We start from the raw sequence: 26,842 nt of genomic DNA, 5'->3' as shown, positions 1-26,842 counted from the left end.
AAATATCGTGTTTATTTTATGTACCATTTTTCGCTCGTCTACGTCATACATGTAGAGAGATTGTGCTCTTTTTATCATACTGCAGTATGTCGGCTACAGTAGCATTCATATAGTACGCGTTGTGGAAAAGTAAAAAAAAAAAACTAACGAACAAGCGCGAGTATAAGGGAAAGGAAAAGTTTTCAAATTGCATATATGTAGGTAGTAATAAGAGGGCCCTACCCGTAGAACTAGAACACGGTAGCGGTGCAACACAGTAGCGAAAGGAAACATAGTATACTGAAATTCGACGAAATTATTATATACCACTCACTTCTTTACCCCCTTCAAAGGACTGAGACCTTGACATAAGTCTGATGTCTCTTATGGCGGGTGAAGGGGCTCAACTAGCCTCTACAGTCCACCAAAACTTCTTCTAAACGGATTGGTGAAGCAATCGTGACCATAACGATGCACTCGGAGATACCTGGTGCCACTGCTCTATACCTGAAGTAATAAATCCCTTACCCCGCACACGCTTTACTTTGATGGTAATATTTTGATTATAAATTGGTCAATCGAGTAGAAAAATATAAATAAACAAAGGAATGAAAAAAAAGTCCATCACAGAGCGTTGGCATAACTTTTACAGTACATGTTATATACAGATGCAAGCTGGTGATTTAGCGTTCCTTTTCTCTGCCGTGGCACTACTATGTGGCACGAGGTTTTTCGCTAATTCAACCTGTGCGCCTCCGCTACCGCGTACTTATGTACGAGCGTTTTTTTTTTATTCTTATTTTATACCAGTCGTTACAACGTGCATCCAACAATTAGTTTTAATTATTGCTATGAGCTGAAAATGAGGAATTTCATATCACGAGATATGCGATAGTCGAAAGCACGTTCAATCAAATATTAATAACGAAGAGCGAGTCCCAACTTTGAAGTTCAAAATCAAATATCTAATTAATATAAGAGCCATTGCGATTATAGATCGAATTGAACCCTCTTAGAGCCAACTTCATGTGAGTACAAGAAATATTTTAGTGTCATTTATATACGCCCTCTGTAGTTAATAATATCTTTCATATATTAAATTACATACTCATAAGAGTTCCATGCGCGCGTAGCGCGCACATATAAAAGTCTAGTAAAGGCAAAGTCCCGCGAAAATCCACGTACTAATATGTGCATCAAGCCGACTGCTACGTAGATACAGCAGCGGAGAGGGTTTCATGTTCGCGGACAATATACGAGTATCCTTCGTATACACTGCTGCGACGACGACTTGGTTCAACATTTTACGAGGTCGATTTCTGGTTTTCTCGCTAAAGATCCCTGTGGGAATCGGTTCCTTCGAATTCAGAAGCGAGAGAGAAAAAAAAAGCGAGCGAAGGCGGCAAGGAAGAGAATATCATCGTCGTTGGATATATAGGCCGTAATAAGACAGACTCTTTATAGAGTATATCGAGGTCTGCTATACGGCACGGAGTCGTGCGCGCGCGAGAGAGATTCGTTACGCTTTGTAATTTCTTTTTCAGCGCTGCGAGTGCACACGCGGTTGGAAGCACAACGTCATTGTGCATTACCAAGGCTTTACGTAAGCCATTAGAGACCTGCACACACACACACACACACACACACACACACACACACACACATAGACACGCTGTAGAGAAACGCACACGATAGGCGCGCTCCATGGCAGTACACTTGGACCTATGCACGCGCGCAGACAATACATAATGCGCATAATTGTTCTTTGACGCGAGAGCCTTCTATAAACGGCAGATATTATATACTATATAGTTGAGTATCGTAACTCTTTGCAAAATCGTTTGATAATACATTTTTCTGCTCGGTGTCTTATAAATTATGTAAAAAGATGGCCGAAGAATAATCAATTAACTAATTTACTGCTCAAGCTTCTCTCGGTTATCGGAGACTCGAGTGAAAGGAAATTGAAAAACGGCATTCCTGTTAATTACAACAATAGCACAACAAATCGAATGGCGCACTGATTGAACTTGAACTATTTTCAAGTATCGCTTATAAAGTACGGTGATTCGAGCGCGCATCGCCGGCACGGATACTACTGCGACTTTTTTTTTTCTCTTTCTCGCAGACAATCGTTCCTTGCGCGCGAGTCATTACGTTCGCGTATATAGTATAAGAGTTTGTCCTTGTGCGGCATCAGCAGCAGCGAGCGGCCGCCGCGTGTATATTATACGCCGTATACAGAGAATCGAAGAAAAGAATATATATTCCCATGATGCCGTGTATGTATATATAGTCGTAGATACAAACCTTTATATAAGGATCTGTGAGTAAGCGATAGATACTTCAAATTCTCTCGATTTCTCAGCCTTGAGAATCTGTGTAGTAGTTTTGTATGTGGGTCTACTCGCGCTCACCTACATGCACTTGTGTCCTATATATATAATATATTTGTGTGTAACGCGTGACTCGGAGCTTGTACACGAGTTGTAGGATTGATTTTACCTATATTAAAGAATCGTCCTTTTTTTTACCGTAATACATTTATTATCACGAGATAAAGGGAGTGGAGGGAGAGGCTGAGACTGACATTACAAAAGATGAGATAAAAAAAAAGAGGAAGTGCGGGGAGAGAGAGAGAGAAATTACGGTTACCTTACCGTTACATTTGTAACGTACCCAGATATAACACACTATAAGCGTATATACATACACACATACACTTACGTGCGTGCATATAATTTACACGATTATATTTACATGCTATACTCGTGTGCTGAAATACTCGACATTTTTGGTAACATTTTTCGTAATGATTCTAAAATTCCGATGTGATGTCCAATACCTTTTTTTTGGAGTTCGTTACATCTATCTGTATTATAATGTATTATATCCGTTGGCCGTGACGCACAAACATACGTATGTAAAGCAGTGTCAAGCGGCTTTATAACCATATACAGTAAAAAAAACTCTTGTATCGACGTATATGGGTTAAAGCTTCCTCTCGCGCGGGAGCTCTATCTAAAATTGTAATCGCGTATCGTATTATAACGCCGCACTATCAATGATATTTAGCCGCGGTGAACGAGTCGGTCGAAATTCGCATCCATTCAGATTCGCTTCTGTATACAATTCAAATAGATCCGCACGGTATAGGCGCGCATCCGCGTATACCGTTTCTAATACAGTTGGCACGCGCCACTCGCTGTCGATGAATCAATTAGCGTGTTGCGAGTGAAAATTACAAAAATCAAACGTCGATGTGTGATATACAGCTGGGTCGAGCATTCCGAAAATTTTCGGGATAATTGTGTGCGCTGTGCTGGCGCCCAACGTGGTGTAACAACTATACTTACGTGTACCTGATTGCGGGATATGGGTCGGCTGCTGGAGTATACTGTATATCAGTACAGCAAAGTCATGTATAGCGGGTACGGTTACGGTACGGTGTGTCGTACGTTATGAGTACCCGTGAAAATATCATTGGCAGCGTGCAATGCAGAGTTTTGATATTTTCCTGTAGTAGTAGCAGCTGAAAAACGTAATAAAGCGAGAAGAAAAAATTAAACGACGCCTTTTTACACCACCTGTGTAGTAGTAGTAGTAGTACAGATTATGCTCCTAAAAAGTCGTTATGCGAACTAATAAGACAGCTCTCGCTCTCCGTCTCTCTCTCTCGTAATTTCGCGATGCGACGATCGTAAAAGTTACGTTACGCGCGCGCATCAATCGACGACTAAAATTATTACATTCGGCGCTGCAATATCTATATCATAATCGTTGAATAAGTGTCCCCGCGCATCTCTTATAGCGATGAAGCAAGAGTCTTTAATATCTCACAGCTATACAAATGGCCATGAACTCGTCGGACGGCGAAACGAGTTAAATTTATACAAATAATTAAAATCCACGGACGAAACGCGAGAGAGATGTTGATTCGACAAAAAAATTTTGTGTGTCGCGCGCGCGCGTAACTTTCGCTTTTTTCTGCCGCTGTGTTATTTCGCGCCTCTGCTCACTGCTGCCTGCCTGCCTGCCACGCTGCTACCGCGTGAAAAGCGAGTTTTACCGTGACGTATTTTTACAAGCACATCACAAAGAAAGATGAAAAATAATAAAAAAAGACAACATTTCTTCTTCCCACTCTCCACTAATGTGTTTATGTATGTTTCGAGTGAGAGAGAGAGAGAGAAAAAAAGTGCAAGCGCGTGCGCGCGCAGCGAAATTGGCGGATAAAATTGCTGGCTACATATAAGATGAGCACGAGCAGCAGTAAAAGCGAGAAGAGGAGAGGAGAGAGAGAGAGAGAATGTCGCATTATAATCGGCTGTCTTGTCTCGTGGTTCGTCGCTCGAGGAAAAGAAAGAAAGCTCGCCGAACGCGTGTCAATTGCTGCAGCCTGAATGTCTTCTTAACCAGCTTTGAAAACTGCAAACACGACTACGACGACAAGAAGAAGAACAACAACAACATTGGCGACTCGGCTCGAGATTCTCTCTCCTGTTGAAATAGAGAAAGAGATAACGATCGGGGAGCTTTTAATACACGTGTGCAATACATATACGAATCTGTTGCTGCTGCGGCAGCTGTTTACTGATAAATTATTCGCGCTTCGTGTTTCGCTTTGTTACACGTGTGATTCACCGTCGCGAATATTGCAGCCGTCGACGTATTCTTTATCGCTCCTCGACACTCTCGCGGATAAATACGTACCCACCACACGCTTACTTACGCGCGTATGTAACATTATAAACATTCGTCGATACGCGAGAGTACATTTGCTGCGCCGCTACACCTCCGTATATTAAAAGCTCTCTCGCGCGCGTCTGACGTAATTTTTCGCGATCGATCGTAAATATAAGTAATAATATATGCGTGTAGCAGCGTGGCGGCGGTGGTACGGTGTGCTAAATAATTGAACTTGAACTCGATTAGATTAAACACGGCTCTCTCCCGGAGAAAAGGGAGAGAGAGCTCAAACGTTGGAATAAAAATAATAAAAATGAAAAAAAAACACGACTCTTTTTTCATTTAATCCAAGTAACCTGTTTTCTCTTGATAAATAACTCGCTCACTTTTGACGTCTCCTCGGCGTTAAAGTAGTAGTTATAGCTAGCGATCGCTCGCTCGCGACTTTGCGGGTCACATACAAATCGCGAAGTTGAAAGATAAATAAAAACACGGCGCAGCAGCAGCGGCGGCAGCGCCCAAGGTCCGAACGGCGCAGGCGTTTTATTTATAAAATTCGTATCTCTCTCCGCGACGACTATCGCGCACCCGCTTGTATACATATACGATATGTAAAATACACGTGTCGCACGCAAAAATCTATATTTAATTCTTTTCATTCCACGGCACTACGCACGCATCGCAACGTCAAACGGTTCGAAAGCTGCCCACGCGTACACGGTGGCCGCTTTTCCTTTATTCCGATGAAATAAAAGTCTTATCGAGCTGTGCGCGAGCAGCACGCTCTAAATATTTTCTTTTTTAATGCAAAAACACGCGTGTGATGCAAATTTGTGCGCGATACGACAAAAAAAAAACGACTCTCTTTATGATTTTTAAACAACGTGCGAGCGAGTGCGCAAAATTTACGCAGTTAGCAGCGGCGGCGCTAGAGTCCCTCCATTGTCATTCAAATAACGCTCTCAATTACAAAATATATAAATGAGAGGACGCGCGCTTTTGCATATATACGTACGCACGTTATATTTGTGCCGCGCATCGAACGCGCCGATCTTAATTATACTTTAACCGGAGTAACGGAAAATTTACATTTGCTGTTCGTTTTTTTTCCTCTTTTCTATATTGCACTAATGAAATGTGGAGACATTGATTATGAGCAGCAGCAGCAGCGACTCGCTCCCCTTCCATCCTCGAAAAAAAAAAAAAATATAATCGTAATTGCAGACTGATAGCCGTGTATCGATAAGGCTTTGGGCTTTTTTCGCATACGTTATTATTGAAAGACGTCGTTTTGTTGTTTGTTTGTTTGTTTTCGCGTTTGTTTATGTATTCGTGGATACACGAAGGACCATTACATTTGCATTAAATCGGTCTCTCGTTCTCCAGGTGTGCACAAACATTCGAATCGCGCAGTTAGCATTAACTATTGGATCTTAATGTTGTCCACCGTCTATATTTCGTCGAATGTAACGAGCATCGAGATTTTATCGTTCTCTTATATTCTCGACTGCTTCTCCGATAGAAACTTCTAAATTTATGCTAATTACTTGCCTGTTATAAAAGACTGCGCTGCGGCATGTATTATACGTATTTATTGTATATATACACACACTCGAGCCGAGCGAGCGGATGCCAAAACCTTCCTTTTTTTTCGGCGCGTGTCTCGTTGCGTTACGTGCGTTCGTTGATAATCTGTATACAGTCGTTATGAGTAATTTTTCTTTATGCCATGAGCATTATATAGCCGAGGCGTGCGTGCGGACCTTCTCTATATACTTGTATCGTGCGTATTGTTGAAACATCGGGAAAGAAAAATTGAACCGTTCCCGAATCCGACTGACCATTATAATACCTTTGTAAGCGCGAGACGCAAATGTGGACGAGAGGAATTTTTAACTTGTTCAAAATGATGTATTAAAAAAGGACGACGAAGGCGTCGATGAAAAAGAAGAAAGGAGTCGTCGTCGTCGCGGTCATCGCCATCGTCGAAGAGGGCAGGATCGAGACTCGCTGCCGCTCGCAGGCAATCCTTCGACCAGAGAGAAAGATACGTCGCCATAATAATTTAAGGTTTCCCTTCGTGTGTAGTGTGTACGTGTGTCTGTGTGTGTATTATATTTAGATGTATATGCGAATGTTAGTGTGCACTCGAAAGCAGCAGCATATACACACAGCAGTTTAGTGCAGTCAGCAGTTAACGGGTTGACTGACCCCCTCTTGCTATGTGGACGTGCACATATACACAGTATATATCTATATAGCATTTGTGGTTTCCCGTCAGCAGATATATAGGCTCCCGCTATATAGTGGAGTCCACTTTAAGCGCATGAAGGTAGTTTCGTGCCCCTGCACCACGCCACGAGTTTATATATGAGCAATTCCGGAATTTAGTTTCGAATTTTTTGACTAAAAACGGAAAAAAATTTTTTTCGTTGGACGCATACTATGAACCCTGGGTATTGTTCTTGAAGGTCCAAGGAAGCTAAAGAAATGCGTGAACATGAAATTTAAGCATAGGTAATTAATTTTTTCTGGCTACTTTTGTATTTTAGGGCCCGAAAAGTCATGTTTTCGCGTAAATACGAAAATTCACTCAATTTCTAAGTGGCTGAAAAAGTATCAAAACACATTTAAAAAAAGTGACTGACTACTCCATTCGATAGGAAATTATCTCAGCTTTACGGTTGTGATTTCAGATTTTTCGATACATTGCATATTCACCGAGAAAATCATCACCAAATATGCCGAGCTAAATATCTCGAAAAATTCAGTACGAAAAAAGTGAACTTTTTGGTTTATTTTTGATTTTTTCTCATGAAAATTGAATATTTCGAAAAATCTGATACTACTACGAAAAATCGGATGAAAAATACAATCGAAGCCATATTTTCATTTATTTTTTCCGTCGAATTATAATGATATACAAGCCAATTTCTTTTACTGTATTCGCTGTTTTCTGTTACGGAACTGTTTTAATCGTGATCGCGAAGTTTTCAGCGTTGCGCGGCTCGCTACAATCAAAACTCGTTCATAATTCGACGGAAAAAATAAATGAAGATATGGCTTCGATTGGATTTTTCCTCAGCTTTTTCATGGCAGTATCAGATTTTCCAAATTATTCAATTTTCACCAGAAAAAATCAAAAAGAAACCATAAAAAGCTATTTTTCCGTACTGATTTTTTCCAGATATTTAGCTTGGCAAGTTTTGTGATGATTTTCTCGGAGAATATGCAATGTATCGAAAAATCTGATATCACCATCGGGAAGCTAAGAAAATTTCCTATCGAATGGAGTGGTCAGTCACTTTTTTTAAATGAGTTTTAATATTTTTTCAGCCACTTAGAAATTGAGTGAATTTTCGTATTTACGCGAAAACATGACTTTTCGGGCCTTAAAACACAAAAGTAGCCAGAAAAAAATTACCTATCTTTAAATTTCATGTTCACGCATTTTTTTAGCTTCCTAGGACCTTTAAGAACAATACCCAATGTTCATAGTATGCGTCCAACGAAAAAATTTTTTTTCCGTTTTTAGTCGAAAAATTGGAAACTAAATTCCGGAATTGCTCATATATATGATATAAAAGCGATATCGCAAATAAAGAGAGGAGCTGTGCTGCGCTGCGCTGCTACACACCTCCGACTCGCTCTAACGAAGTCATATAATAAAACAAAGAGGCGTAATCACGAAATCAACGAAAAATTTACCTTCTTTTATAATTGCTTTCAAATTGCCCGATCCCCTGTGCAAGTAACGCCGCGACTCATATCTTTTTTATACCATAAAAATAAACATCGGAGCTATATACTCTTTTCGAGGAAGCTCTCGCGTGATTTGGCGGAGATGCAGGCATTACATCGACGACGCGGCAACAATGGAAAATTTTTCCAATTCCTCCTCTTCGACGGATTCTTGCGTGGATCACGATTTCTCGTTGTAGCATGACTGTAATAATATTATAAAAAAAAAAATCATCTCACCCAATAAATAATCGATCTTGACGTACTAGGGTTTGTTGTATACACGAAAAGTGTCTTTTCTTGTTATTGGCGAGGACCTCTCTGCAAAGCACGAATTCCAAGATTCGTGTATACCTTATATTTCATTCTAAATGGATCGTAATTTATAATTTGAATTTTCCAAGTTAAAATTAACCAGTAATTCTCCTTTAAAATAGCGATGTTATTTAAACTTTCTCGTTCTATCCCGAGAATGATATAATTAACGCACACACGACAATATTATCCAGAATATTGATTTTTATTGATTGTTATCGTTTATTGTTACAGGCAATTGAGGGACGGATCGCTGGAAGAGAACAGGCTGCAGGACGGCAGCAGATTGACACTGTTACCGAGCGTCGAAACCGGATTACTGGTAAGAGAGCTTATATCGAAGCCCATTTATTCACGATCGATTTAGGGTATTTTTTATATAATCATGGTGTATCGCAGTAAAAATTGCCAAAAAAAAAAAAAAAAAAAAAAAAAAAAAAAAAAANAAAAAAAAAAAAAAAAAAAAAAGAAAAGAAAATCCACACATATACGCATATATACACATATATAACGACACGACTACGGCATATACTCTCTATACCTGTTTTTCACCGAAACAAAATATAGTAATGATGTATCGCAACGAGATGAACAAAAAAAAAACCAGTACGTGTATGTACAGGCGTAGATGCAGCAGAAAAGCACACCTATATGTGTATAATTGTATTCGTACGTATACGTATGTACATTGCGTGTCCGGTGCTACATTGTACGCGCGCTGGCTACCAAGGACGTCGAATAAATGTGCAGCTGCAGCAGCAAAAGTGCAGCACACGTGCGCATGTATGTATACAAAACGTATATCGAACCTATACCTATTCGCATGGCGCGCGTTCTCTCTCTCACTACTTCTCTCCTTCTCTATACTCTGTACGCGCGAATCAAATGCATAATATAATACGCCTAGGCGATACTTGTATACATCATCCACACACACACACACTCTCTGTATCCTTATGAACTCGCTCCTTCTTGCATCTTCTTCTATAATATACATGTAAGTACGGTACACACGCCAAGTCGCGTATCGAGCGCGCGTCGTATTATGTGCTCGCACACACATACACGTGGGGCACACACAAGTCGATGCGGGCGCTGATTAGCCGCACGTGCTACATCTTTTTACCTTCTCTCGCCGAGCTCGAGCCTTGGCAAGGCTCTTTAATTATATATCTCGCGATAATGCTGCTGGATGCGTTGCTTTTCTCATAATAAACCGATGTTCTCTCTTTCTTCAAGGCGGCTCGCGCGCCCTTCCTTACTTCTAACATATATATATATATATAGACACTTCGTGTCGTGATAATGTAAGCTCGATAAATTCGTTAACGTCTAGTATCTAATTATGCGCCTATACATATCCCAACTGTATTATAATGATATTCGCAAATATTATAATGTGTCTATTTCTATCCACGCGCGACGCGAGAAAATGTCACACGACCGCCCTGTGAAGTCAAGCATTAAAGTGTACACTTGGTAAAGTCGCACACGTACACACACACACACACACACACACAAGTACATAATATAAGAATATGCACACACATACATACATATATGCATGTGTGTCGAGAGAGAGAGAGAGAGAGAGAGAGAGAGAGAGAAGGAATTTACAGTTCAAAACGCTCGTGCTTGCGGTTCTTCATTGTTGCTCGTATACCTGCATACAGTCGCGGCGGCTCGGGGGGCTCCCGGCGCGCACAAAGCAATTTGCCTTTTCTCTACCACGAGTGTCCTCTCTATATAACGCGTTTCAAAATATGCCGCACGCGGGTGGAAGTGAAAGAAAAAAGCAAGAATAAATCAGGGAGCAGCATGACCGGTGGAATGAAAAAATAGAGAGAAATCGAACGAAGTTTTTTTTTGAAGTAAAATTAAAACAGACTGAAGACGTGTACTGCTTTAACAGCTATAATCAAATGATAGTTACGTACACATTTCGCCATTGGTTCTAGGTAGTCACAGGACGAAGGGGAGATAGAGAGAGAGAGAGAAAGAGAAAGCAAACGCCGTTAATACCATATCTCGAGAGGCATCTCTCTTTTCTCGAATCTCGATCGAACTTCATTTTCTCATCATTCGGTCTGTAACTTTACTTCGTCCGACGACCGGTGATGAAGTATTTACGTGTGCCCCGCAAGCGCTCCATATACCATACTTCGTGTGCAAGCGTATCGTCGAGCGGCTTAACGGGTCACTCCATCGGCAGTAGGCGGGAGGAGAGAGAGAGGGACCGTGGAGCTCCCCCCAAAAAAGAAAACTTGAATATTCCGCCAATATTTGCAACGTTAAAATTGTATCCAGATCGGTTTGGGGATGTGTACAGCAAACACTCGCCCTTTTTCCGAGCGAACTTTATATAGCTGCGGCTATATCTTCTGTGTAGCGTTATAAACTCGAATCAGCGGTTGCGTAGAAAATATACATCCGAGCGACGAGTGACGACTGTCTTTTTTTTTGTTAATTTCTTCGAACAACGATAAAGCCACGATCGTTAGTTAATACTTATCTATTGTGCAATCTCAAGAACACGGTTACAGTTGCTTATTATTTTATTGCCACTCGTCGTTATACCTCTTTCTGTCGGTAGCGACGAATTACGTAGACATTTTTACGACTGCGTTAGACCAAATTCAATTTTGTCCCGGACCAAAGCTTCGATTTTAAAGCTTGTTTCTCCGTGCTGTCTTTCTATACGCCAACTGCCTGATGCACGCACACACGCGCGTTTGTTGAAACAATTTTCGTCGCGTCCTGCCTGTATATTACTGCTTACTCATATTATACAGTACATATCGCACAAGAGGGGCCAGAAACGGTAGTCTATCCTCTGCGCACGGTGCCGCACACATGCATCGGGTGAAAAGAGATTGAGAGAGAAGGAGTCCGCGAGCTCGCGCGCGAAGATAAACGCCGTTAACTTCAAACGTGTGTGTGTGTGTCTTATACCTATATAACCGATCTCCGCGAGAGCCGTGGCGTTGGTGGCCCCGCGCGAGCTCGATCGTGTACTGTGCCGCCTCAGTTATAAAGCGCAAAAGAGAGAGAGAGAGAGAGAGAGAGTTTGTGTGTATACGGGCCGGTGTTATACCACTCAAAGTAGTAGCAGTCGTAGCGGCGGTGGTGGTGGTGCGCTTTACTAGTTTATAGTAGTGGCAAATTCACTCTATACAGTTTCACCAGCTAGCTATAAGCTATATAGCTCTAGCTACAGTGGAGCACACCGGCAGCCTCGCGCAGGTCACTTGGTTTCTCGGTCGCAGCTGTTGCTGTTTTTCAGTCAACGCTGCCGCGTATAAGAGAACGCACGCGACTCTGCTGCAGCAACAACGGATTTTTATATCGTGCCTCTGGAGCTCTGCAGCTGCTCGACGATGATCTTCCCTCTTTTATCATAATACGCGAAAATACTGCGAGAGCCGCATGAGTATATACACGCTTAATGCGCACATTCGAGTTCGGAGAGCGAGAGGAGGAGGCCAGGCCCCGAAATAAAGCCTCGCGCTGCTATTTTTCGGGTCGGTGTACCGTTATCACCCGTATTGTAGAGGTGCACGAGAAGAAGGCTATATACAGCATACCTCACGGGCACGCTCGTCGCTCGTCGTCGTCTCTTTCGATCGGTGGTCCCTTCTTCTTCTTTACTTTGCCTCGGCAGCTCTCGTTCGTGCCTTTTAACGCTCTGTTTAACGTTTCTTTCTCGACGCGTTTTTTGCGCTCGACGAGTTTATCGGCGAGCAGTAGAGGGACCGCTGCCGCGACTCGGTTTGATAAGCCCTATATGGCCTCTCGCAATTCCTGTCGCGGCGAAGAAGATTTTCGGGCGATAAAGCAAACGAGATATCGCATAGACGTGACTGTTATAGACAAATATATATCTCGCAGCCATTGTACATCTTCGTTTTCCCAAATTTTTCTCTTTTCGCTGTAGCGCGCGTGATTGTTGTGTAAGCAGATACGAAGAAGAAAAATTTACAATAAATTTTTTACCTCGTACACAACGCTGTGACGTACATATTATACGCGTGCTCGCACGCGGTCGCAAAACATTTTTTCGCTGTGCAGTTCACGACTCTTCGTGAATCGCTCGCGCACAACGCTCGCATGCATCGTAAACGTAGATGTATACACGAGCGAGGTACGAAAGAGAAAGACACAGAGAGAGAGAGAGAGAGAGAGAGAGAGAGAGAGAAACGAGAACCGTGTGCGCACGTCGACGAGAGCAGCAGCAACGACAAAAAAAAGTCGACCAAATGTACTGTTGCTGCTGTTGCTGCTATATCAACGCGCTCGCGCGACTTCGAAGTTTGCAAAGAAAAAAAAAGAATAACAGAGAGCGAGGGGAAAAAAGGAAAAGATAAAGAGAGCAAAAAGCATGGCTTTTCAGACGCGAGTTGTAGGTGATAGTAATAGTAGTAGTAGTTATAACTGCTGCGCGAGTGATAAAACTTATTACATGATACGCGAGGTGGAGAGGGGATCATAGGTCGCTTGTGTGTGCGGTTGCATTTTTCGCATTTTTTTGTTTCGTTCAAAGCGCTGCAAGCTCGCTCTCGAAATACCATCGACGCGAAGCTTTTTCAATTATTATTTCATTGATTCTTCCCACATCTCGCGAATAAAATCCAGCTGGCATTTCGCCCCGGTACATAGCGTACATACGAATCAAAGAATTCACCGATTGCGGTTGGATCGTTGATATACGATGAAAAAGGCTCGTAGTGCCAATATGTGTATACTACTCGTATTAATCGACGAACGTGTCGCGCGTTTATTAGCGCGCCTGCAAAGACTCGTACGTACTCGTCGAGTTAGAGAATGCAACGGCAACAAAAACGAGCCGACGAAGTATGTAAAGGCTTGCGAAACGCGAAGCTGCTGCTGCTGCTGTTGAGCCGAGCGCAGTGTGTGTGCTATATGGCCGCAAGCGAAGAGCCAAGCTGCTATACATACAACAGGAGAGAGAGAGAGAGAGAGAGAGAAAAGCCGAATTCGGAGCTCTGGCAACATCGCATCACTGCTACGGGGCTCTTATCGCCCGTCGTCGTCGTTGCTGCTGCTGTTGCTGCCGCATATATACATACAACTCCCCTCTTGTGTTCGCGCGTGCACACACAGACGCCAACACATACACGTACATAAGCGCGCGGGCGAAGCCAGCAGCAGCAGCGGCAGAGCCTCGTTTCTCGCTTATCGCACACCCACCACCGCAGCACCGCCAACAACGAGCCAGAGCCAGAGCCAGAGCGGCAGCGGTGGCGTCGGCGGCGGTGCTAGTATACGTAGGTGACACGTTCCTGACATCCCTGTGTAGCCGTTGTTGCTGCACACTGCGTGTACTGCATGTGCAGCCGTGACGACGATGACGGCAACGACGACGACGATCGACTCGTTGGCCAATTCGGAAGCCTATCTCGAATTCCCACACACAGACACACACACATACACGTTAAATTATTCTCTCGATTCTCTCGTTTATGCATATTGTGTAGTGCGGCGGCACAGCACAGCAACAGCAGCTCGGACACTGTTCGGACTGCGCTTTTTCATGCTCGTAATAAATTTGTATAATGTTCCCTGTTGGTTTTTTCGTCTCTGTCTTCTCTTTTTTCATTCATCTCCTTACCATTTTAAAAAGAAAAAGAAGAAAACTTCTTTTTCGTTTGCATTCAAAAGCTCCTCTCTCTCTCTCTGCGTAGGCTTGTATTTCTGTGCGAATAAACGAAAGGGGAAAATACGCTCGATACGAGTCCGCGAATTTCCCGACCGTGTGTATATACAGCTCACCCCCTTCGTCACGGGTGCAAAAGCACAACATCGAACGCACGCACCGGCGTATTATTCATTCGCTCCCTAACCCGCGCCGAACACTCCTCTCTCATTTGTCTATAGTCTATATACCGGATTGTATATGGATATAATCAATCGACGCCGAACTTTTCAATTATTTTGTGATTCTTCGATTTTCCAACAAAAATAGACGTTTTTATATATAGTGCGAAGAGGAGAAAGAAAAAAAATCTTTAACGTAAGATGATTCATTAATGACCTGGCTCTTATTGCGTTATTTGGATACGCAAGAAATTGATTAGATCTGCGCGTCACCAATGATGCAATGATCAACGCTTTTTGCGCGATGAACATGCCTACACACCCGAAATTGCGTGACATTAGCCGTATTACTATTTAAAATCAATTATCTTCATTGTATCAATTGAATTCTCGATAGCCAAAATACGCGCCGGACTCGATTCTATTTCGTTCGCCCGAAGCAACGGGGCAGACACGAATATATTTTTGACCCATTCCTTATTTGCTCGCTTCGATCCATATATTATTTATTGGTAACGTATATCGATACGGCATTCCTTATCGTGTATCCGTCAAAATGAAGATATATAATTATCTACCGATATACAACATCAATTATTAACCGAAGTAATCCAAATATAAATCTGATAATTCATCGTGTAATTTCATTTCGTTCGAACGCATTTTTGCAGACTAAAAAGTATAGTTTTCGCGATCTTTCGGATGCTTTTCAAGTGCGCTTGTGTAAAAAGCTCTCGTCGCAGCTGATACGTCACTGCACGCACGAGATCGTGACTTATATTCGTCGCAGCACGACGACGAACAGTTTCGACCATTGTGTCACTTGAGTTATTATGAAATATATCGAGAAGAAACATTCGAGGATGCGTTTAATATATAAATACGTCTATATGGACGTGTTCTGTCATTCGTATAGGCACAAATTTGCATGTGCCGTACACGAGAGCCGCCGTTATCTTATCGCTCCTTTTTTTCGCTCTCTCTCTCTCTTCGATCGGTGCCATATATAGTGCCGTCGCTGCCGCTGCTGTTGTCGTTCATTGCAAAGCTTACGTATTATAATATATATATCTGCTGCCTTGTGGTCAAAAGTTGACACGCGGAATCCATTCTATTCCACCGTATTATACTAATTGATTCACATCGTGCATACGCACAAACCATATCGTAGTGCTTGCGACAGACGATCTCGCTTTGACAACTGACGCTCTTATATGTATATGAACGATCGATCGCTTTAAACGCAAGCTCGCGGGGATGCAGAAACCGCCCGAATCCCGATGTGCACTCTGCACGCTCTATAATTGAATATATCGTGTAAACCTATACCGCTAATTGATATCCATACGGTCGTGAGCAAAGGCTTCGTCGTTTCATTATAGATTAAATTAGCACTTTGGTAAATGCGAAAAGCAAATCCTACTATTATCGATTTCGTACGATTATTTGCAGGTAGTTGCAGACGCGCCGATAATATTTCGTGTATCGTAGCGTAAAGTCAAAGCTCCGATACAAAATACAACTGGTCGATCTTTCGCCGTTGTGGCCGTGACAATCGCTAGCTTCCTCCTCTGCGGCCATTTTATATAAAATAAGAATGAGTCCCGTCGCGATTATCCTGACCTTCTTTGCGTCAGTCGTCACCATATCTGACAAGCGCATATATATGTACGATACCGCGACAATGATAATTTCGATCAATGACCTTGTCGCGCGTCGTACGGCGCGCGGGCGTATGTGCCTCCCACTTAATTATTACGCATTATTCTGACACTCACGCAAGTACACACGGTCATTCGTCGCCTATGTAATAACCTCGAATTTCACGATATTTACACGCTACTTTTCTCGAGATTCGCACGCACGCAGCTCCTTATATAAGTATATGAAACGCACTCACTGGACGATGATCGCGACTTGGCTCCTCTTATCTTATCCGAGTTTTATTTATATATGTATATAATATTATGTGTGCACGTTGGTGCGCAGGCACAGCTACTACAGACGACGATGCGACCAGACGCGTTCGATATAGATTATATGTAAAAAAGCGATAGGACGTCGCTGCCGCCGCCGCCACTGCATCCGATTATATTTGCCGAGCTCTCCTTGTAACGCGCGCATATATAGTAGACAACGACGAGAGTCACAAGCTCTGCGCACTGCCTGCTTATAATATATTATATTTACGGCGATATATATGATGTGTGCACTGCACTCATACAACCGATAAAAGCGCGTCATGCGACACGCGCCAATAATCGATTATCACAAACGGCAGTGGACACGCGATTCCTCTCTCTCTCTCGCCTATTTTTCAACTTTTTTCCTCTCCGTCTCTCGTAGGTGATGGATATTATAATAATAATTCCACGAAAGCTCGACCGATGTATTACGCGTACCCAACGCATCTTTGCAACTCTGCAGGAGCTGCTCTCCGACAAAACGTGACAAAAATAGTAAAATGAAAAAGTAACAACAAGACGATGTAGATATATAAACTTCTTGGTACCATATTTTTTTAGCGAAGGCGTCAAGTGCAGGGGCGGCTGCGGCATTCGCCGCTTTGGTACACACAGCACACATTATATACCATTCGCGAAACGTGGGTGATCGCCGATGGCTTAAAAACGCGTGTGCGTACGGCACATAAATAGCGCGCGCAATTGCGTATGTATCAGGCAGGAATGTCGATCGCGCGCGGGTGTATTATAACGCGCACTCGCAGTCGCGAAAATATATATGCTCTTTAATATAATTTTTTTTTTCCTCTTCAACGGGTCCGCCCATGTAACGCTGCGCGCGGATTATTGTCACGCGTACGTCCTTCGGACACACAACGAGGAGCTTTAAAGTGTATAATAAAAGGTGCTCTGCGTGGAAGAGAGAGAGAACAGCTCGCGCTACGTTGCTCAATGGGTGTGCTGTGTGCTGTGTGCTGTGCGAGCTGGCGCCCGCGCGCGCGGACGATCGATAGAAGACACAACTCGTAGGTATATATGCGTGTGTATAGCCTATACGCGCTTTTATATATGTATATACGGCTTTGGCCAACACCTATCGCGCAACGGCGGTGGCACATCGTCCCACGGACAATTCGGAGGCTGCTGCTGCTGCTGCTGCCTGTCGATCGATTACATATACGCCGCGCGCGCGTGACCACCTCCTCTCGCTCGCTCGCTCTCTATCTATCTATCTATCTACGCGTTTGTATATAATATATTTAAGGAGGGTCAGGGTCTGTGCGTGTAACGTAATAATATTGGATGGAGAAAATGCAATCGAAGGCACCGATACGTACACACGTGCAAGAGGAGCTCGCTCGTTCCGGAGAGCTCGACATGTTAATTCGTCAAGTGGTGCACTGCTGTACAGCGTTGCATGGCGTCATTTTTTTCCTTTTTTCAAATTCCCGTTAAAACTTGTGCGAGCTTCCACGAGCTGTGCGGTGTGTTATAGGATAGGAGAGCAGAGCAGCAGCAGCAGCAGCAGCAGCAGCACCGCACCGCACCGCACGTAGCCGCGGAATCGAGACAGTTAGATCAGCGGCAAAAGTAAGCCTTGTAGTGTACGCGCTCGAAACCGGGTAAAGATTGTATATTACGTTATATGGAACGGGTGATAGTTCGCCTCTCGTGACGCTGCTGCTGCTGCTGCTGATGATGTTGATGTCGGTAACGGTTGTATCTCTTACGGCACGCACACATTAGAGGTCTAATATAGGATATCGCGTAGCCGCGATCAGGTTCGTCTCTTTCTCTTTATCTCGATATCGGGAGAAATTAAATGACTACGCGTGAAGACCTTATTAGTAGTTATAACGAATTAGTTTGTCTCGATGAGCTTTTTTACTCGAGTGTTGAACCGAATCGAATCGATTACGAGTGATGGCAAGTAACACCAGGTCGACCGAGTGTCTGACGAAAGAGCGTCGTTAAACAGCTCGACCCTTGTGAAAATGAATTTCGACTTTTTCTTCGCAGTTGTTACACGAATGCGTATGCCCGTATACACGTCGAAAAGTTCTTTGGACTCCGAAGTAGAAGCTGTATTATGTACGGAACTTGATAGCGCGGGGGCACCGCAGCGTCGCTCGATGATCGAAGCGCTCCTTGTGCGCCATACTTTTTCCATATCGCCTAACAATGCGGACGCGAGTGTACGTATGAACATGTTCATCGCGATGCAATGATTACTGTATATTTATAACGAGGGCGAGTTCGGACCGCTATTACGAAAGTTTGGCTCGAAAAATTAAAAGTTTCCAAAGCCGGAGAATTAAGGCGAATTATCATTTCGTTGTACGAAACTAGACTTAATAAAAAGGCCCTGCATCCTCTCCCTTTCTCGTTACTGCTTCTCTCGTTTCGTCGTTTCTTTCTCTTCTCTCCTCTCCTCTCTCGACCAAGTTTCTTTTAATTCGGTACCTTATATATATCTCTCTCTCTTTTCCGAGAGGGATAAAGTTAACATAAATAAAAAAAAAAAAAGAGAGAGAAGCAAGCGAACCGCGCTCGTACGTACACACGGTGTCAGTTCTCCTCTCTTTCACTCCGCACACGAGCTGAGCCGCCAGCCAACCCATGGTGGTGGAGAAAAAGCTGCCGCGCGTCGTACACCACACTACGCGTATACGATATGCAGGCATATACATATCACGTGAAGTATACAGAGCGAAGCTGCAAAGGAAGAACTACGTGTCCGCGACGCGAAGAAGACCGGCGTGGCAGCGCGTATACGACGACGTTGCATTAAAGGCCTCTGCTCTGCGGCTGCTTGTGTTGTATAAGGCCTGTATCAGTGTGTGTGTGCGGGTGAACGCGATGCCGCACGACGACGACCAGACCAGACCAGAGAGGTTTCCTCTCCCGCGGTACATATAGGTATATAGCAGTCTCTCTCTCTCTCTTTGTGCAACACGCGATGTGCAGGTCTTTAGGATGCCAGTACCTACAGCAGCACCAACGCAGGAAGAGAGACCGACTTCTGAATACTGCAGCTGTGCTGAATATGTACTCTATATAGCTGCGTGTGCATGTACTGACACACACACACACACACACACACACACACACACACACACACACACACACACACACACAGAAATATTTCAGTGCGAATCGCGCTCACACGTATATACATATAGGTATAGGAGCTCTTCAGAAGAGCTCCGCTGCGGAGCTCTAGTGTGTTATATAGGCGCCCGCGCACGAGCGAGAGCGAGCCGGCGGCCTGTATCGATTTCCCTTTTAGCCAAGCTCTCTGTGGTGCGTCGTTGCTGCAGCAGATAGGCAGGCAGGCAGGCAGGCAGGCAGTAGGTAGTAGGTAGCAGCAGCAGCAGTGGCTGTGGCACCGTTGCTGCCTGCTGCTCGTCTACTGGTTCCCCTTTTGCGCGTGCTGGTGTATATATATAAAACAGCGCATTCGCACACGTACACCCCCGCGTTGCGTTTTAGTAGTATAGGCTTTGTCTCGTCCGCGTGTATATAGCAACATACATACACTCTTGCATCGAGATATATATACATGCGCTGTATACAAGGGTTCTGTTCTCTCTCTTTCTCTCTCATGGTTGCCGCCGCTACGATGATCGTCGTTGGGGCTCTCTTCTTCGCGTCTTCGGAGCCGGAGCAGATGAGCCGTCGTCGTCTAGCTATATGCGTGTATACGGCCAGAGAGTTCATAGCCCTTTTCCCTATGGCTGCTGCGAGCTTGCGGGCTATGTATGTGTGTGTACGAAGCTATATATATGCTACGCACCCTCGCTCGCTCGCTAGAGATGAGATTTTCAACAGATTTTTCTCTTACTCCGTGCTCGCGCGTTGAGCCCCCTTTTACGCGTTCAACTAGTTTTAGACGAATTTGGTATATTTTATTGATATACGAAATATAATAAGCTGTCTGGTTTATGCAATTTTTGCTTCGTTTCGTAGAGGAAGCTCCTGCGATGGGCTCCGAAACGAGTTCTTGACTTTCTTCGAAACTTCGGAAAAGCAATTTTTTGGCTGTTTTAAATTAAATTCGTGGAATCGCATCTGTAATGATAACGCGTGGTCAATGCGATTTTTGAAGATTTCTCCCTCGGAGGAAGCTCCTGTACCAGGGCTCGAAAAAGAGTTTTTTGGACTCGCTTCGATTCTACACGCTTTACGACCTTCCGAATTTTAAAACTCCGGACAAGGCAATTTGTCGTCTCTCAAAATCGAATTCAAGTAACCACCACGCGGGCGCATCTGTGCGGGTTCGGCCGTCGCATTTGTTTATGTTTCCGCAATTTCCTTGCAATCTTGGATGTTATGATATAAGCTTCTTATATTCCCGAGTAATATAAGCGTTATACATACAGAAATTGCGTATTCGCACTCGCAGTACGAGCTTATAGTACCCCCCCGGCTAGGCTTCTCCGCGTACAAATGCACGCGAGGGTCCATCGGAGCGTTGCGCGCCGCACGTACACACATCAAAGAGGAGGAGAGTATTCACTCTGTATATACAGCAGGGGTGAATACTCAATACACACTCGTACACATACACACATACAATTGTATACGGACGTAGGGAATAATTACATAGGCGCGCATGAATCTTCTTGCGAAACGGCGCGTGTATATGAGCAATTCTCTAAATGAAACGCATTTTTGAAGGTAGAATCGCGGCAAATTTTTTTTTCAACCTACGCGGATACGGACCCCCGAGAACTGTTTTTGGGGGTCCTAGGAACATGTAACCACGTAGGAACCATTGAAATTTCAACAGTGCTTATTTTCAGAGCTACTTTTGTGATTTCGGGCCGAAAAATCATGTTTTCTCATAAATACGGCTAAATACTCAATTTCTAAGTCGCTAAAAAAGTATCAAAACTCATCTAAAAAAAATAACTGGCTACTGTGTTCGATAGGAAATTTTCTCAGCTTTCCAATGGTGGTATCCGATTTTCCGATAAGTCACACATTCACCGAGAAAATTGCCATCAAACGTGCAAAGCTAAATATCTCGAAAAACTCGGTACGGAAAAAGGGATCTTTGATGTCTATTTTTGATTTTTCCTGTTGAAAATGAGATTTTTTGGAAAATCTGATGGCACCATGAGAAAGCTGAGGAAATTTCTTATCGAAATCATATATTAATTTATTTTTTCAGTGGCATTACGAGCTAGTTTTGATTGTAGCGAGCCGAAAACCTTGCGACCGCGCTGAATCAGCTCGGAAACAGAAAACAGCGAACAACGTAAAAGAAATTCGCATGTATAACATTGTAATTCAACTCAAAAAATAAATGAATATATGATTTCGATAGGAAATTTTCTCAGCTTTCTCATGGTGTAGTCAGATTTTCCGATAAATTTCATTTTCACAAGGAAAAATCGAAAATAAACCATAAAGTTTACTTTTTCCGTACCGAGTTTTTCGAGATATTTAGCTTGGCATGTTTGATGGCAATTTTTTCGGTGGATGTGCGACTTATCGAAAAATCTGATACCATCATTGTAAAGCTGAGAAAATTTCCTATCGAACAAAGTAGCCAGTTATTTTTTTTAGATGAGTTTTGATACTTTTTTAGCGACTTAGAAATTGAGTATTTTGCCGTATTTACGAGAAAACATGATTTTTCGGCCCGAAATCACAAAAGTAGCTCTGAAAATAAGCACTGCTGAAATTTCAATGGTTCCTACGTGGTTACATGTTCCTAGGACCCCCAAAAACAGTTCCCGGGGGTCCGTATCCGCGTAGTTTGAAAAAAAAATTTGCCGCGATTCTACCTCCAAAAATGCGTTTCATTTAGAGAATTGCTCATATAACACACACATACACACACATACATACCCAAGGATGTGCGCGCAGGACCTTGGCGTATCTTATATTGTCTCCGTATATATGAGCAATTTCGGAATTTAGTTTCCAATTGTTTGACTAAAAACGGAAAAAATTTTTTTCGTTGGACGCATACTATTGGGTATTGTTCTTGAAGATCCTAAGAAGCTAAAAAAATGCGTGAACATGAAATTTGAAGATAGGTAATTTTTTTCTGGCTACTTTTGTGTTTTAGGGCCCGAGAAGTCATGTTTTCGCGTAAATACGACAATTCACTCAATTTCCAAGTGGCTGAAAAAGTATCAAAACTCTTTTAAAAAAAGTGACTGACTACTCCATTCGATAGGAAATTTTCTCAGCTTTCCGATGGTGATTTCAGATTTTTCGATACATTGCATATTCATCGAGAAAATCATCACCAAATCTGCCGAGCTAAATATCTCGAAAAATTCAGTACGAAAAAAGTGAACTTTTTGGTTTATTTTTGATTTTTTCTTATGAAAATTAAATATTTCCGAAAATCTGATACTACCATGAAAAAGCTGATGAAAAATCCAATCGAAGCCATATTTTCATTTATTTTTTCCGTCAAATTACAATGATATACAAGCAAATTTCTTTTACTGTATTCGCTGTTTTCTGTTACGGAACTGTTTTAAGGGGACACACCTGTGTTTATGTCTATAAATGCAATAACATGAAAATTAAGGATTAATATTAAAATTTTTTGTTTCTTATGCTAAATTATGTTTTTACAGGTCCTTTTACGACAAAAAATTTGTCTGTAGTTCCTTTTGTTATTAAAATTCATCCAGGATTCATATATATTGAATTGTATTTTTTAAGTCCTTGACCGAATGATTTTGAGAACAACAATTATTCAATTGGATTCCTTTAGGTCTCAAAAGTTTTGTAATAAATTCTTTTCCACTTAAGTGTAGCAGATTTTTTATTTAGTTACTTTTTTAATCTACTCATCTCCAAATATAGCAATAAGCGTTATTAAAATAGCTATTTTTGTCATTTTCTTTGTACTTTTATATGAATAAAAATTTCCAAGCCTTTTCTTGAAATTCTGCTATGCTTAAGTGGAAAAGAATTTAATTACAAAACTTTTGAGACCTAAGGGAATCCAATTGAATAATTCTTGTTCTCAAAATCATGCGGTCAAGGACTTAAAAAATACAATTCAATATATATGAATCCTGGATGAATTTTAATAACAAAAGGAACTACAGAAAAATTTTTTGTCGTAAAAGGACCTGTAGAAACATAATTTAGCATAAGAAACAAAAAATTTTAATATTAATCCTTAATTTTCATGTTATTGCATTTATCCCCTTAAAACAGTTCCGTAACAGAAAACAGCGAACACAGTAAAAGAAATTTGCTTGTATATCATTGTAATTTGACGGAAAAAAAAATGAAAATATGGCTTCGACTGGATTTTTCATCAGCTTTTTCATGGTAGTATCAGATTTTCGGAAATATTTAATTTTCATAAGAAAAAATCAAAAATAAACCAAAAAGTTCACTTTTTTCGTACTGAATTTTTCGAGATATTTAGCTCGGCAGATTTGGTGATGATTTTCTCGATGAATATGCAATGTATCGAAAAATCTGAAATCGCCATCGGAAAGCTGAGAAAATTTCCTATCGAATGGAGTAGTCAGTCACTTTTTTTAAAAGAGTTTTGATACTTTTTCAGCTACTTGGAAATTGAGTGAATCGTCGTATTTACGCGAAAACATGACTTCTCGGGCCCTAAAACACAAAAGTAGCCAGAAAAAATTACCTATCTTCAAATTTCATGTTCACTCATTTTTTTAGCTTACTAGGACCTTCAAGAACAATACCCAATAGTATGCGACCAACGAAAAAAAATTTTTCGTTTTTAGTCGAAAAATTGGAAACTAAATTCCGGAATTGCTCACATAGATGTATGTCGTGCGTGCGTGTGCGTATACATAAGTATAATGACCGTGCGCGAATAGAAGAGGGTGGAGAAAGCTCGTCACGTTTCTACGTATACGTACATACATACAAATATATGTTACTATGTAGCTGAAAAAATGAGGTGCGGTTGGCTGCACTACGCCTACACACGTTCATTATCACATTATAAAAACAATGCATTTAAAGATTGAATATTATAATATTGTTGCCTACTATATTATACTGCTATAATACGAATACAAAAAAAAAATATCGACGCTCTGCCAACGTCGTCTTCGTCGCTGCCGACGCCGCTCGCATTTTGCGCCGCTGCCATCACCATCACCACCGCCGCCACCACCACCACCGCCACCGCTGCCTACTACTACTACCACTACAACTCTGCTGTTCTACTCTTTTATTTATTTTATAATTATACGAAAAGCACGATGACTCCTGTTTCTTTTGCGTGATTTGTTACATACTGCTATACTATCGTCGTCGTCGCAAGACATACAAAAGAATATATGATTAGCCTTGCTGCATTATTGTGGCCGAAGAGTCCGTGCACAGGTGTCGAGGATGTGTGTGTCTGTTTGTGTGTGTGTACACATTTCATCATCGCGACGCATTTATACACTCGAGACGCATACGAAACACGCACATTATGCGAACACATGGTAGCCACCACTGCTCCGTCGCCACTGCCACTGCCGCGCGAAGAAGCTTTTCTCAACTTGACGCCAAAAACCGCTCGTATCCTCTTCGCCCCCAACCTATAAGAATCGTGAAATTTTTGCACCCCTTGGGAAAGAAAAAATTTCATTTCGCTCGAGAGAGACATTCGAAGTTGAGATAGCGTCGGTATGTAATGCCATTACATAGTTATAGGCATGTAACGCGCGCTAGAATATAGAGAGAAACTCGTCGACCCGGAATGTCAAGGCAACGGACAAGTCGACTTTTAAACCATTATTTTTTTTTCTCATTCCATCTTTGCGCCTTTTTATCGGTTAATTAGCTTTTTGCGCATTAGTAGAGACGTAACACAACCCCGCATGATACACAATATATACGACGTTACACGCCATCCTTAATGGCACTAGTTTTCCATTCATTCATTCCAGTCGCATGCGCATTCCTTACAAAATCTTAGCTGCGTCACTCCTTTCTCCACGAGAGAGCTGAGGTCCAGGGACGCGAATATTATTATCGATGTATGGAAAAAAATCAACTCGAAATTCCACACGTCTCCCTTTTTTTCTCTCTTTTTTTCTACTTTTTCTTCTATCTCTTTCTTTTTTTTCTCGCGCGCGAAGTAGTGTGGTGATTCATTGCACATAATTTGCACGAGAGAGAGAGAGAGAGCTCAACAACTTTTTCCTTCGCCTTCGTCATTGTACAAATAACCGCATGTTTGAAATATATTAATTTCTCAACACGATGCCTCTCTACACACTACCAACATAAAGAACAACTACACCTCGTCGATCGAGCAGCAGCAGCGGCAGCGGCGGTGGTAGCAACAGCACCAATAACAACAACAACGACGACGATACACAGCCCACAGGCGCATTACCTCCTCTTCGGAGGGAGTACGCACGCAGCTTGTACACACACACACACACACACACACACACACAAATGCATACATACACTTATTACCTGTCTTTTTCTTTTTCTCTCTTACTCTTTTCATCCTCCTCTCTTACCGGTGCAGATAAGATTGTAAAATTTTTCGCGAATCCCTGCACGCACCCGCCGCCGCCGCCGCCTGTATGCTTAACCGGTTTCTCTCTTTCTCGCTCTCTCTGTATATATCAACTTGTTTTTCTCGTACGTATACATTATTTTATACACGTGCACACACGTGCAAGTGGCGTGTGTGCGTATACGTATGTATATTTTAATATATGCCTCTCGATACACGCGTACCGCAGTCGCCGCCGGCCGCCACCACCACACGCGCCGCGCGCGATAAGGAAAATAAGATTGAAACGAGGTAGAGAGAGGACTCGATCTTCTCTACTGCATACAACTTACATACAGATTTTCTATACCTGTATAATATGGCTACTACTACCAGCCACAGCATCGAACGGGCAGGTGGAGAGAAAGATGTTACGTGGACGCGCGTTTGTGCGGCATTATTTGCTGCTGCTGTTTGCCGCTCTGCCGTTGGTCTTGGTACATTACACTACACACACATACACACGCACGCACTTTGCTATATACATCTCGTTGTGTCCGTATAATGTGTGTATGTGCAGTATATATGTGGGAATATTTTTTTTGTTTTTTTTTTTTTTTGATAAATAAACCGGCAGTATTGATAGTCGCACACGTGCGCAAAACAAAAAAAGATTTAACTAAAAAAAAATCATGATATGTCTTTGATTAATTTTCTACTTCTTTATGCTCTCTCTCTATCTGATCTCTCTCCTGCTCATTCTTTGTTCACATGACTCACATACTAATAACCAAGCAAAAATCGTTTTGATCATTCGAGCTTTTTTTTCACTCAATTAAAGTCGTAT

The 26,842-nt window shown here is 42.3% G+C and overlaps 1 protein-coding gene across 2 annotated transcripts in view; it reads left to right on the top strand.

Annotated features, from left to right (window-relative positions):
* The window catches only part of LOC106657118 (midnolin homolog), a 45,925-nt gene that overhangs the window by 12,196 nt on the left and 6,887 nt on the right, over nucleotides 1-26,842 (top strand). For both annotated transcript variants that reach the window (XM_014378434.2, XM_014378435.2), the window contains exon 2: nucleotides 8,959-9,046. In XM_014378434.2, coding sequence (XP_014233920.1) covers nucleotides 8,959-9,046 — 88 coding nt within the window. The remainder of the gene's footprint in view (nucleotides 1-8,958; nucleotides 9,047-26,842) is intronic.

This window comes from Trichogramma pretiosum, unplaced genomic scaffold (assembly GCF_000599845.2).
Source record: "Trichogramma pretiosum strain Unisexual culture from Peru unplaced genomic scaffold, Tpre_2.0 scaffold126, whole genome shotgun sequence".
Classification (NCBI taxonomy): Eukaryota; Metazoa; Arthropoda; class Insecta; order Hymenoptera; family Trichogrammatidae; genus Trichogramma; species Trichogramma pretiosum.
Note: the sequence above shows the minus strand (reverse complement) of the source record. Positions and strands in the feature narration are given on the sequence as shown.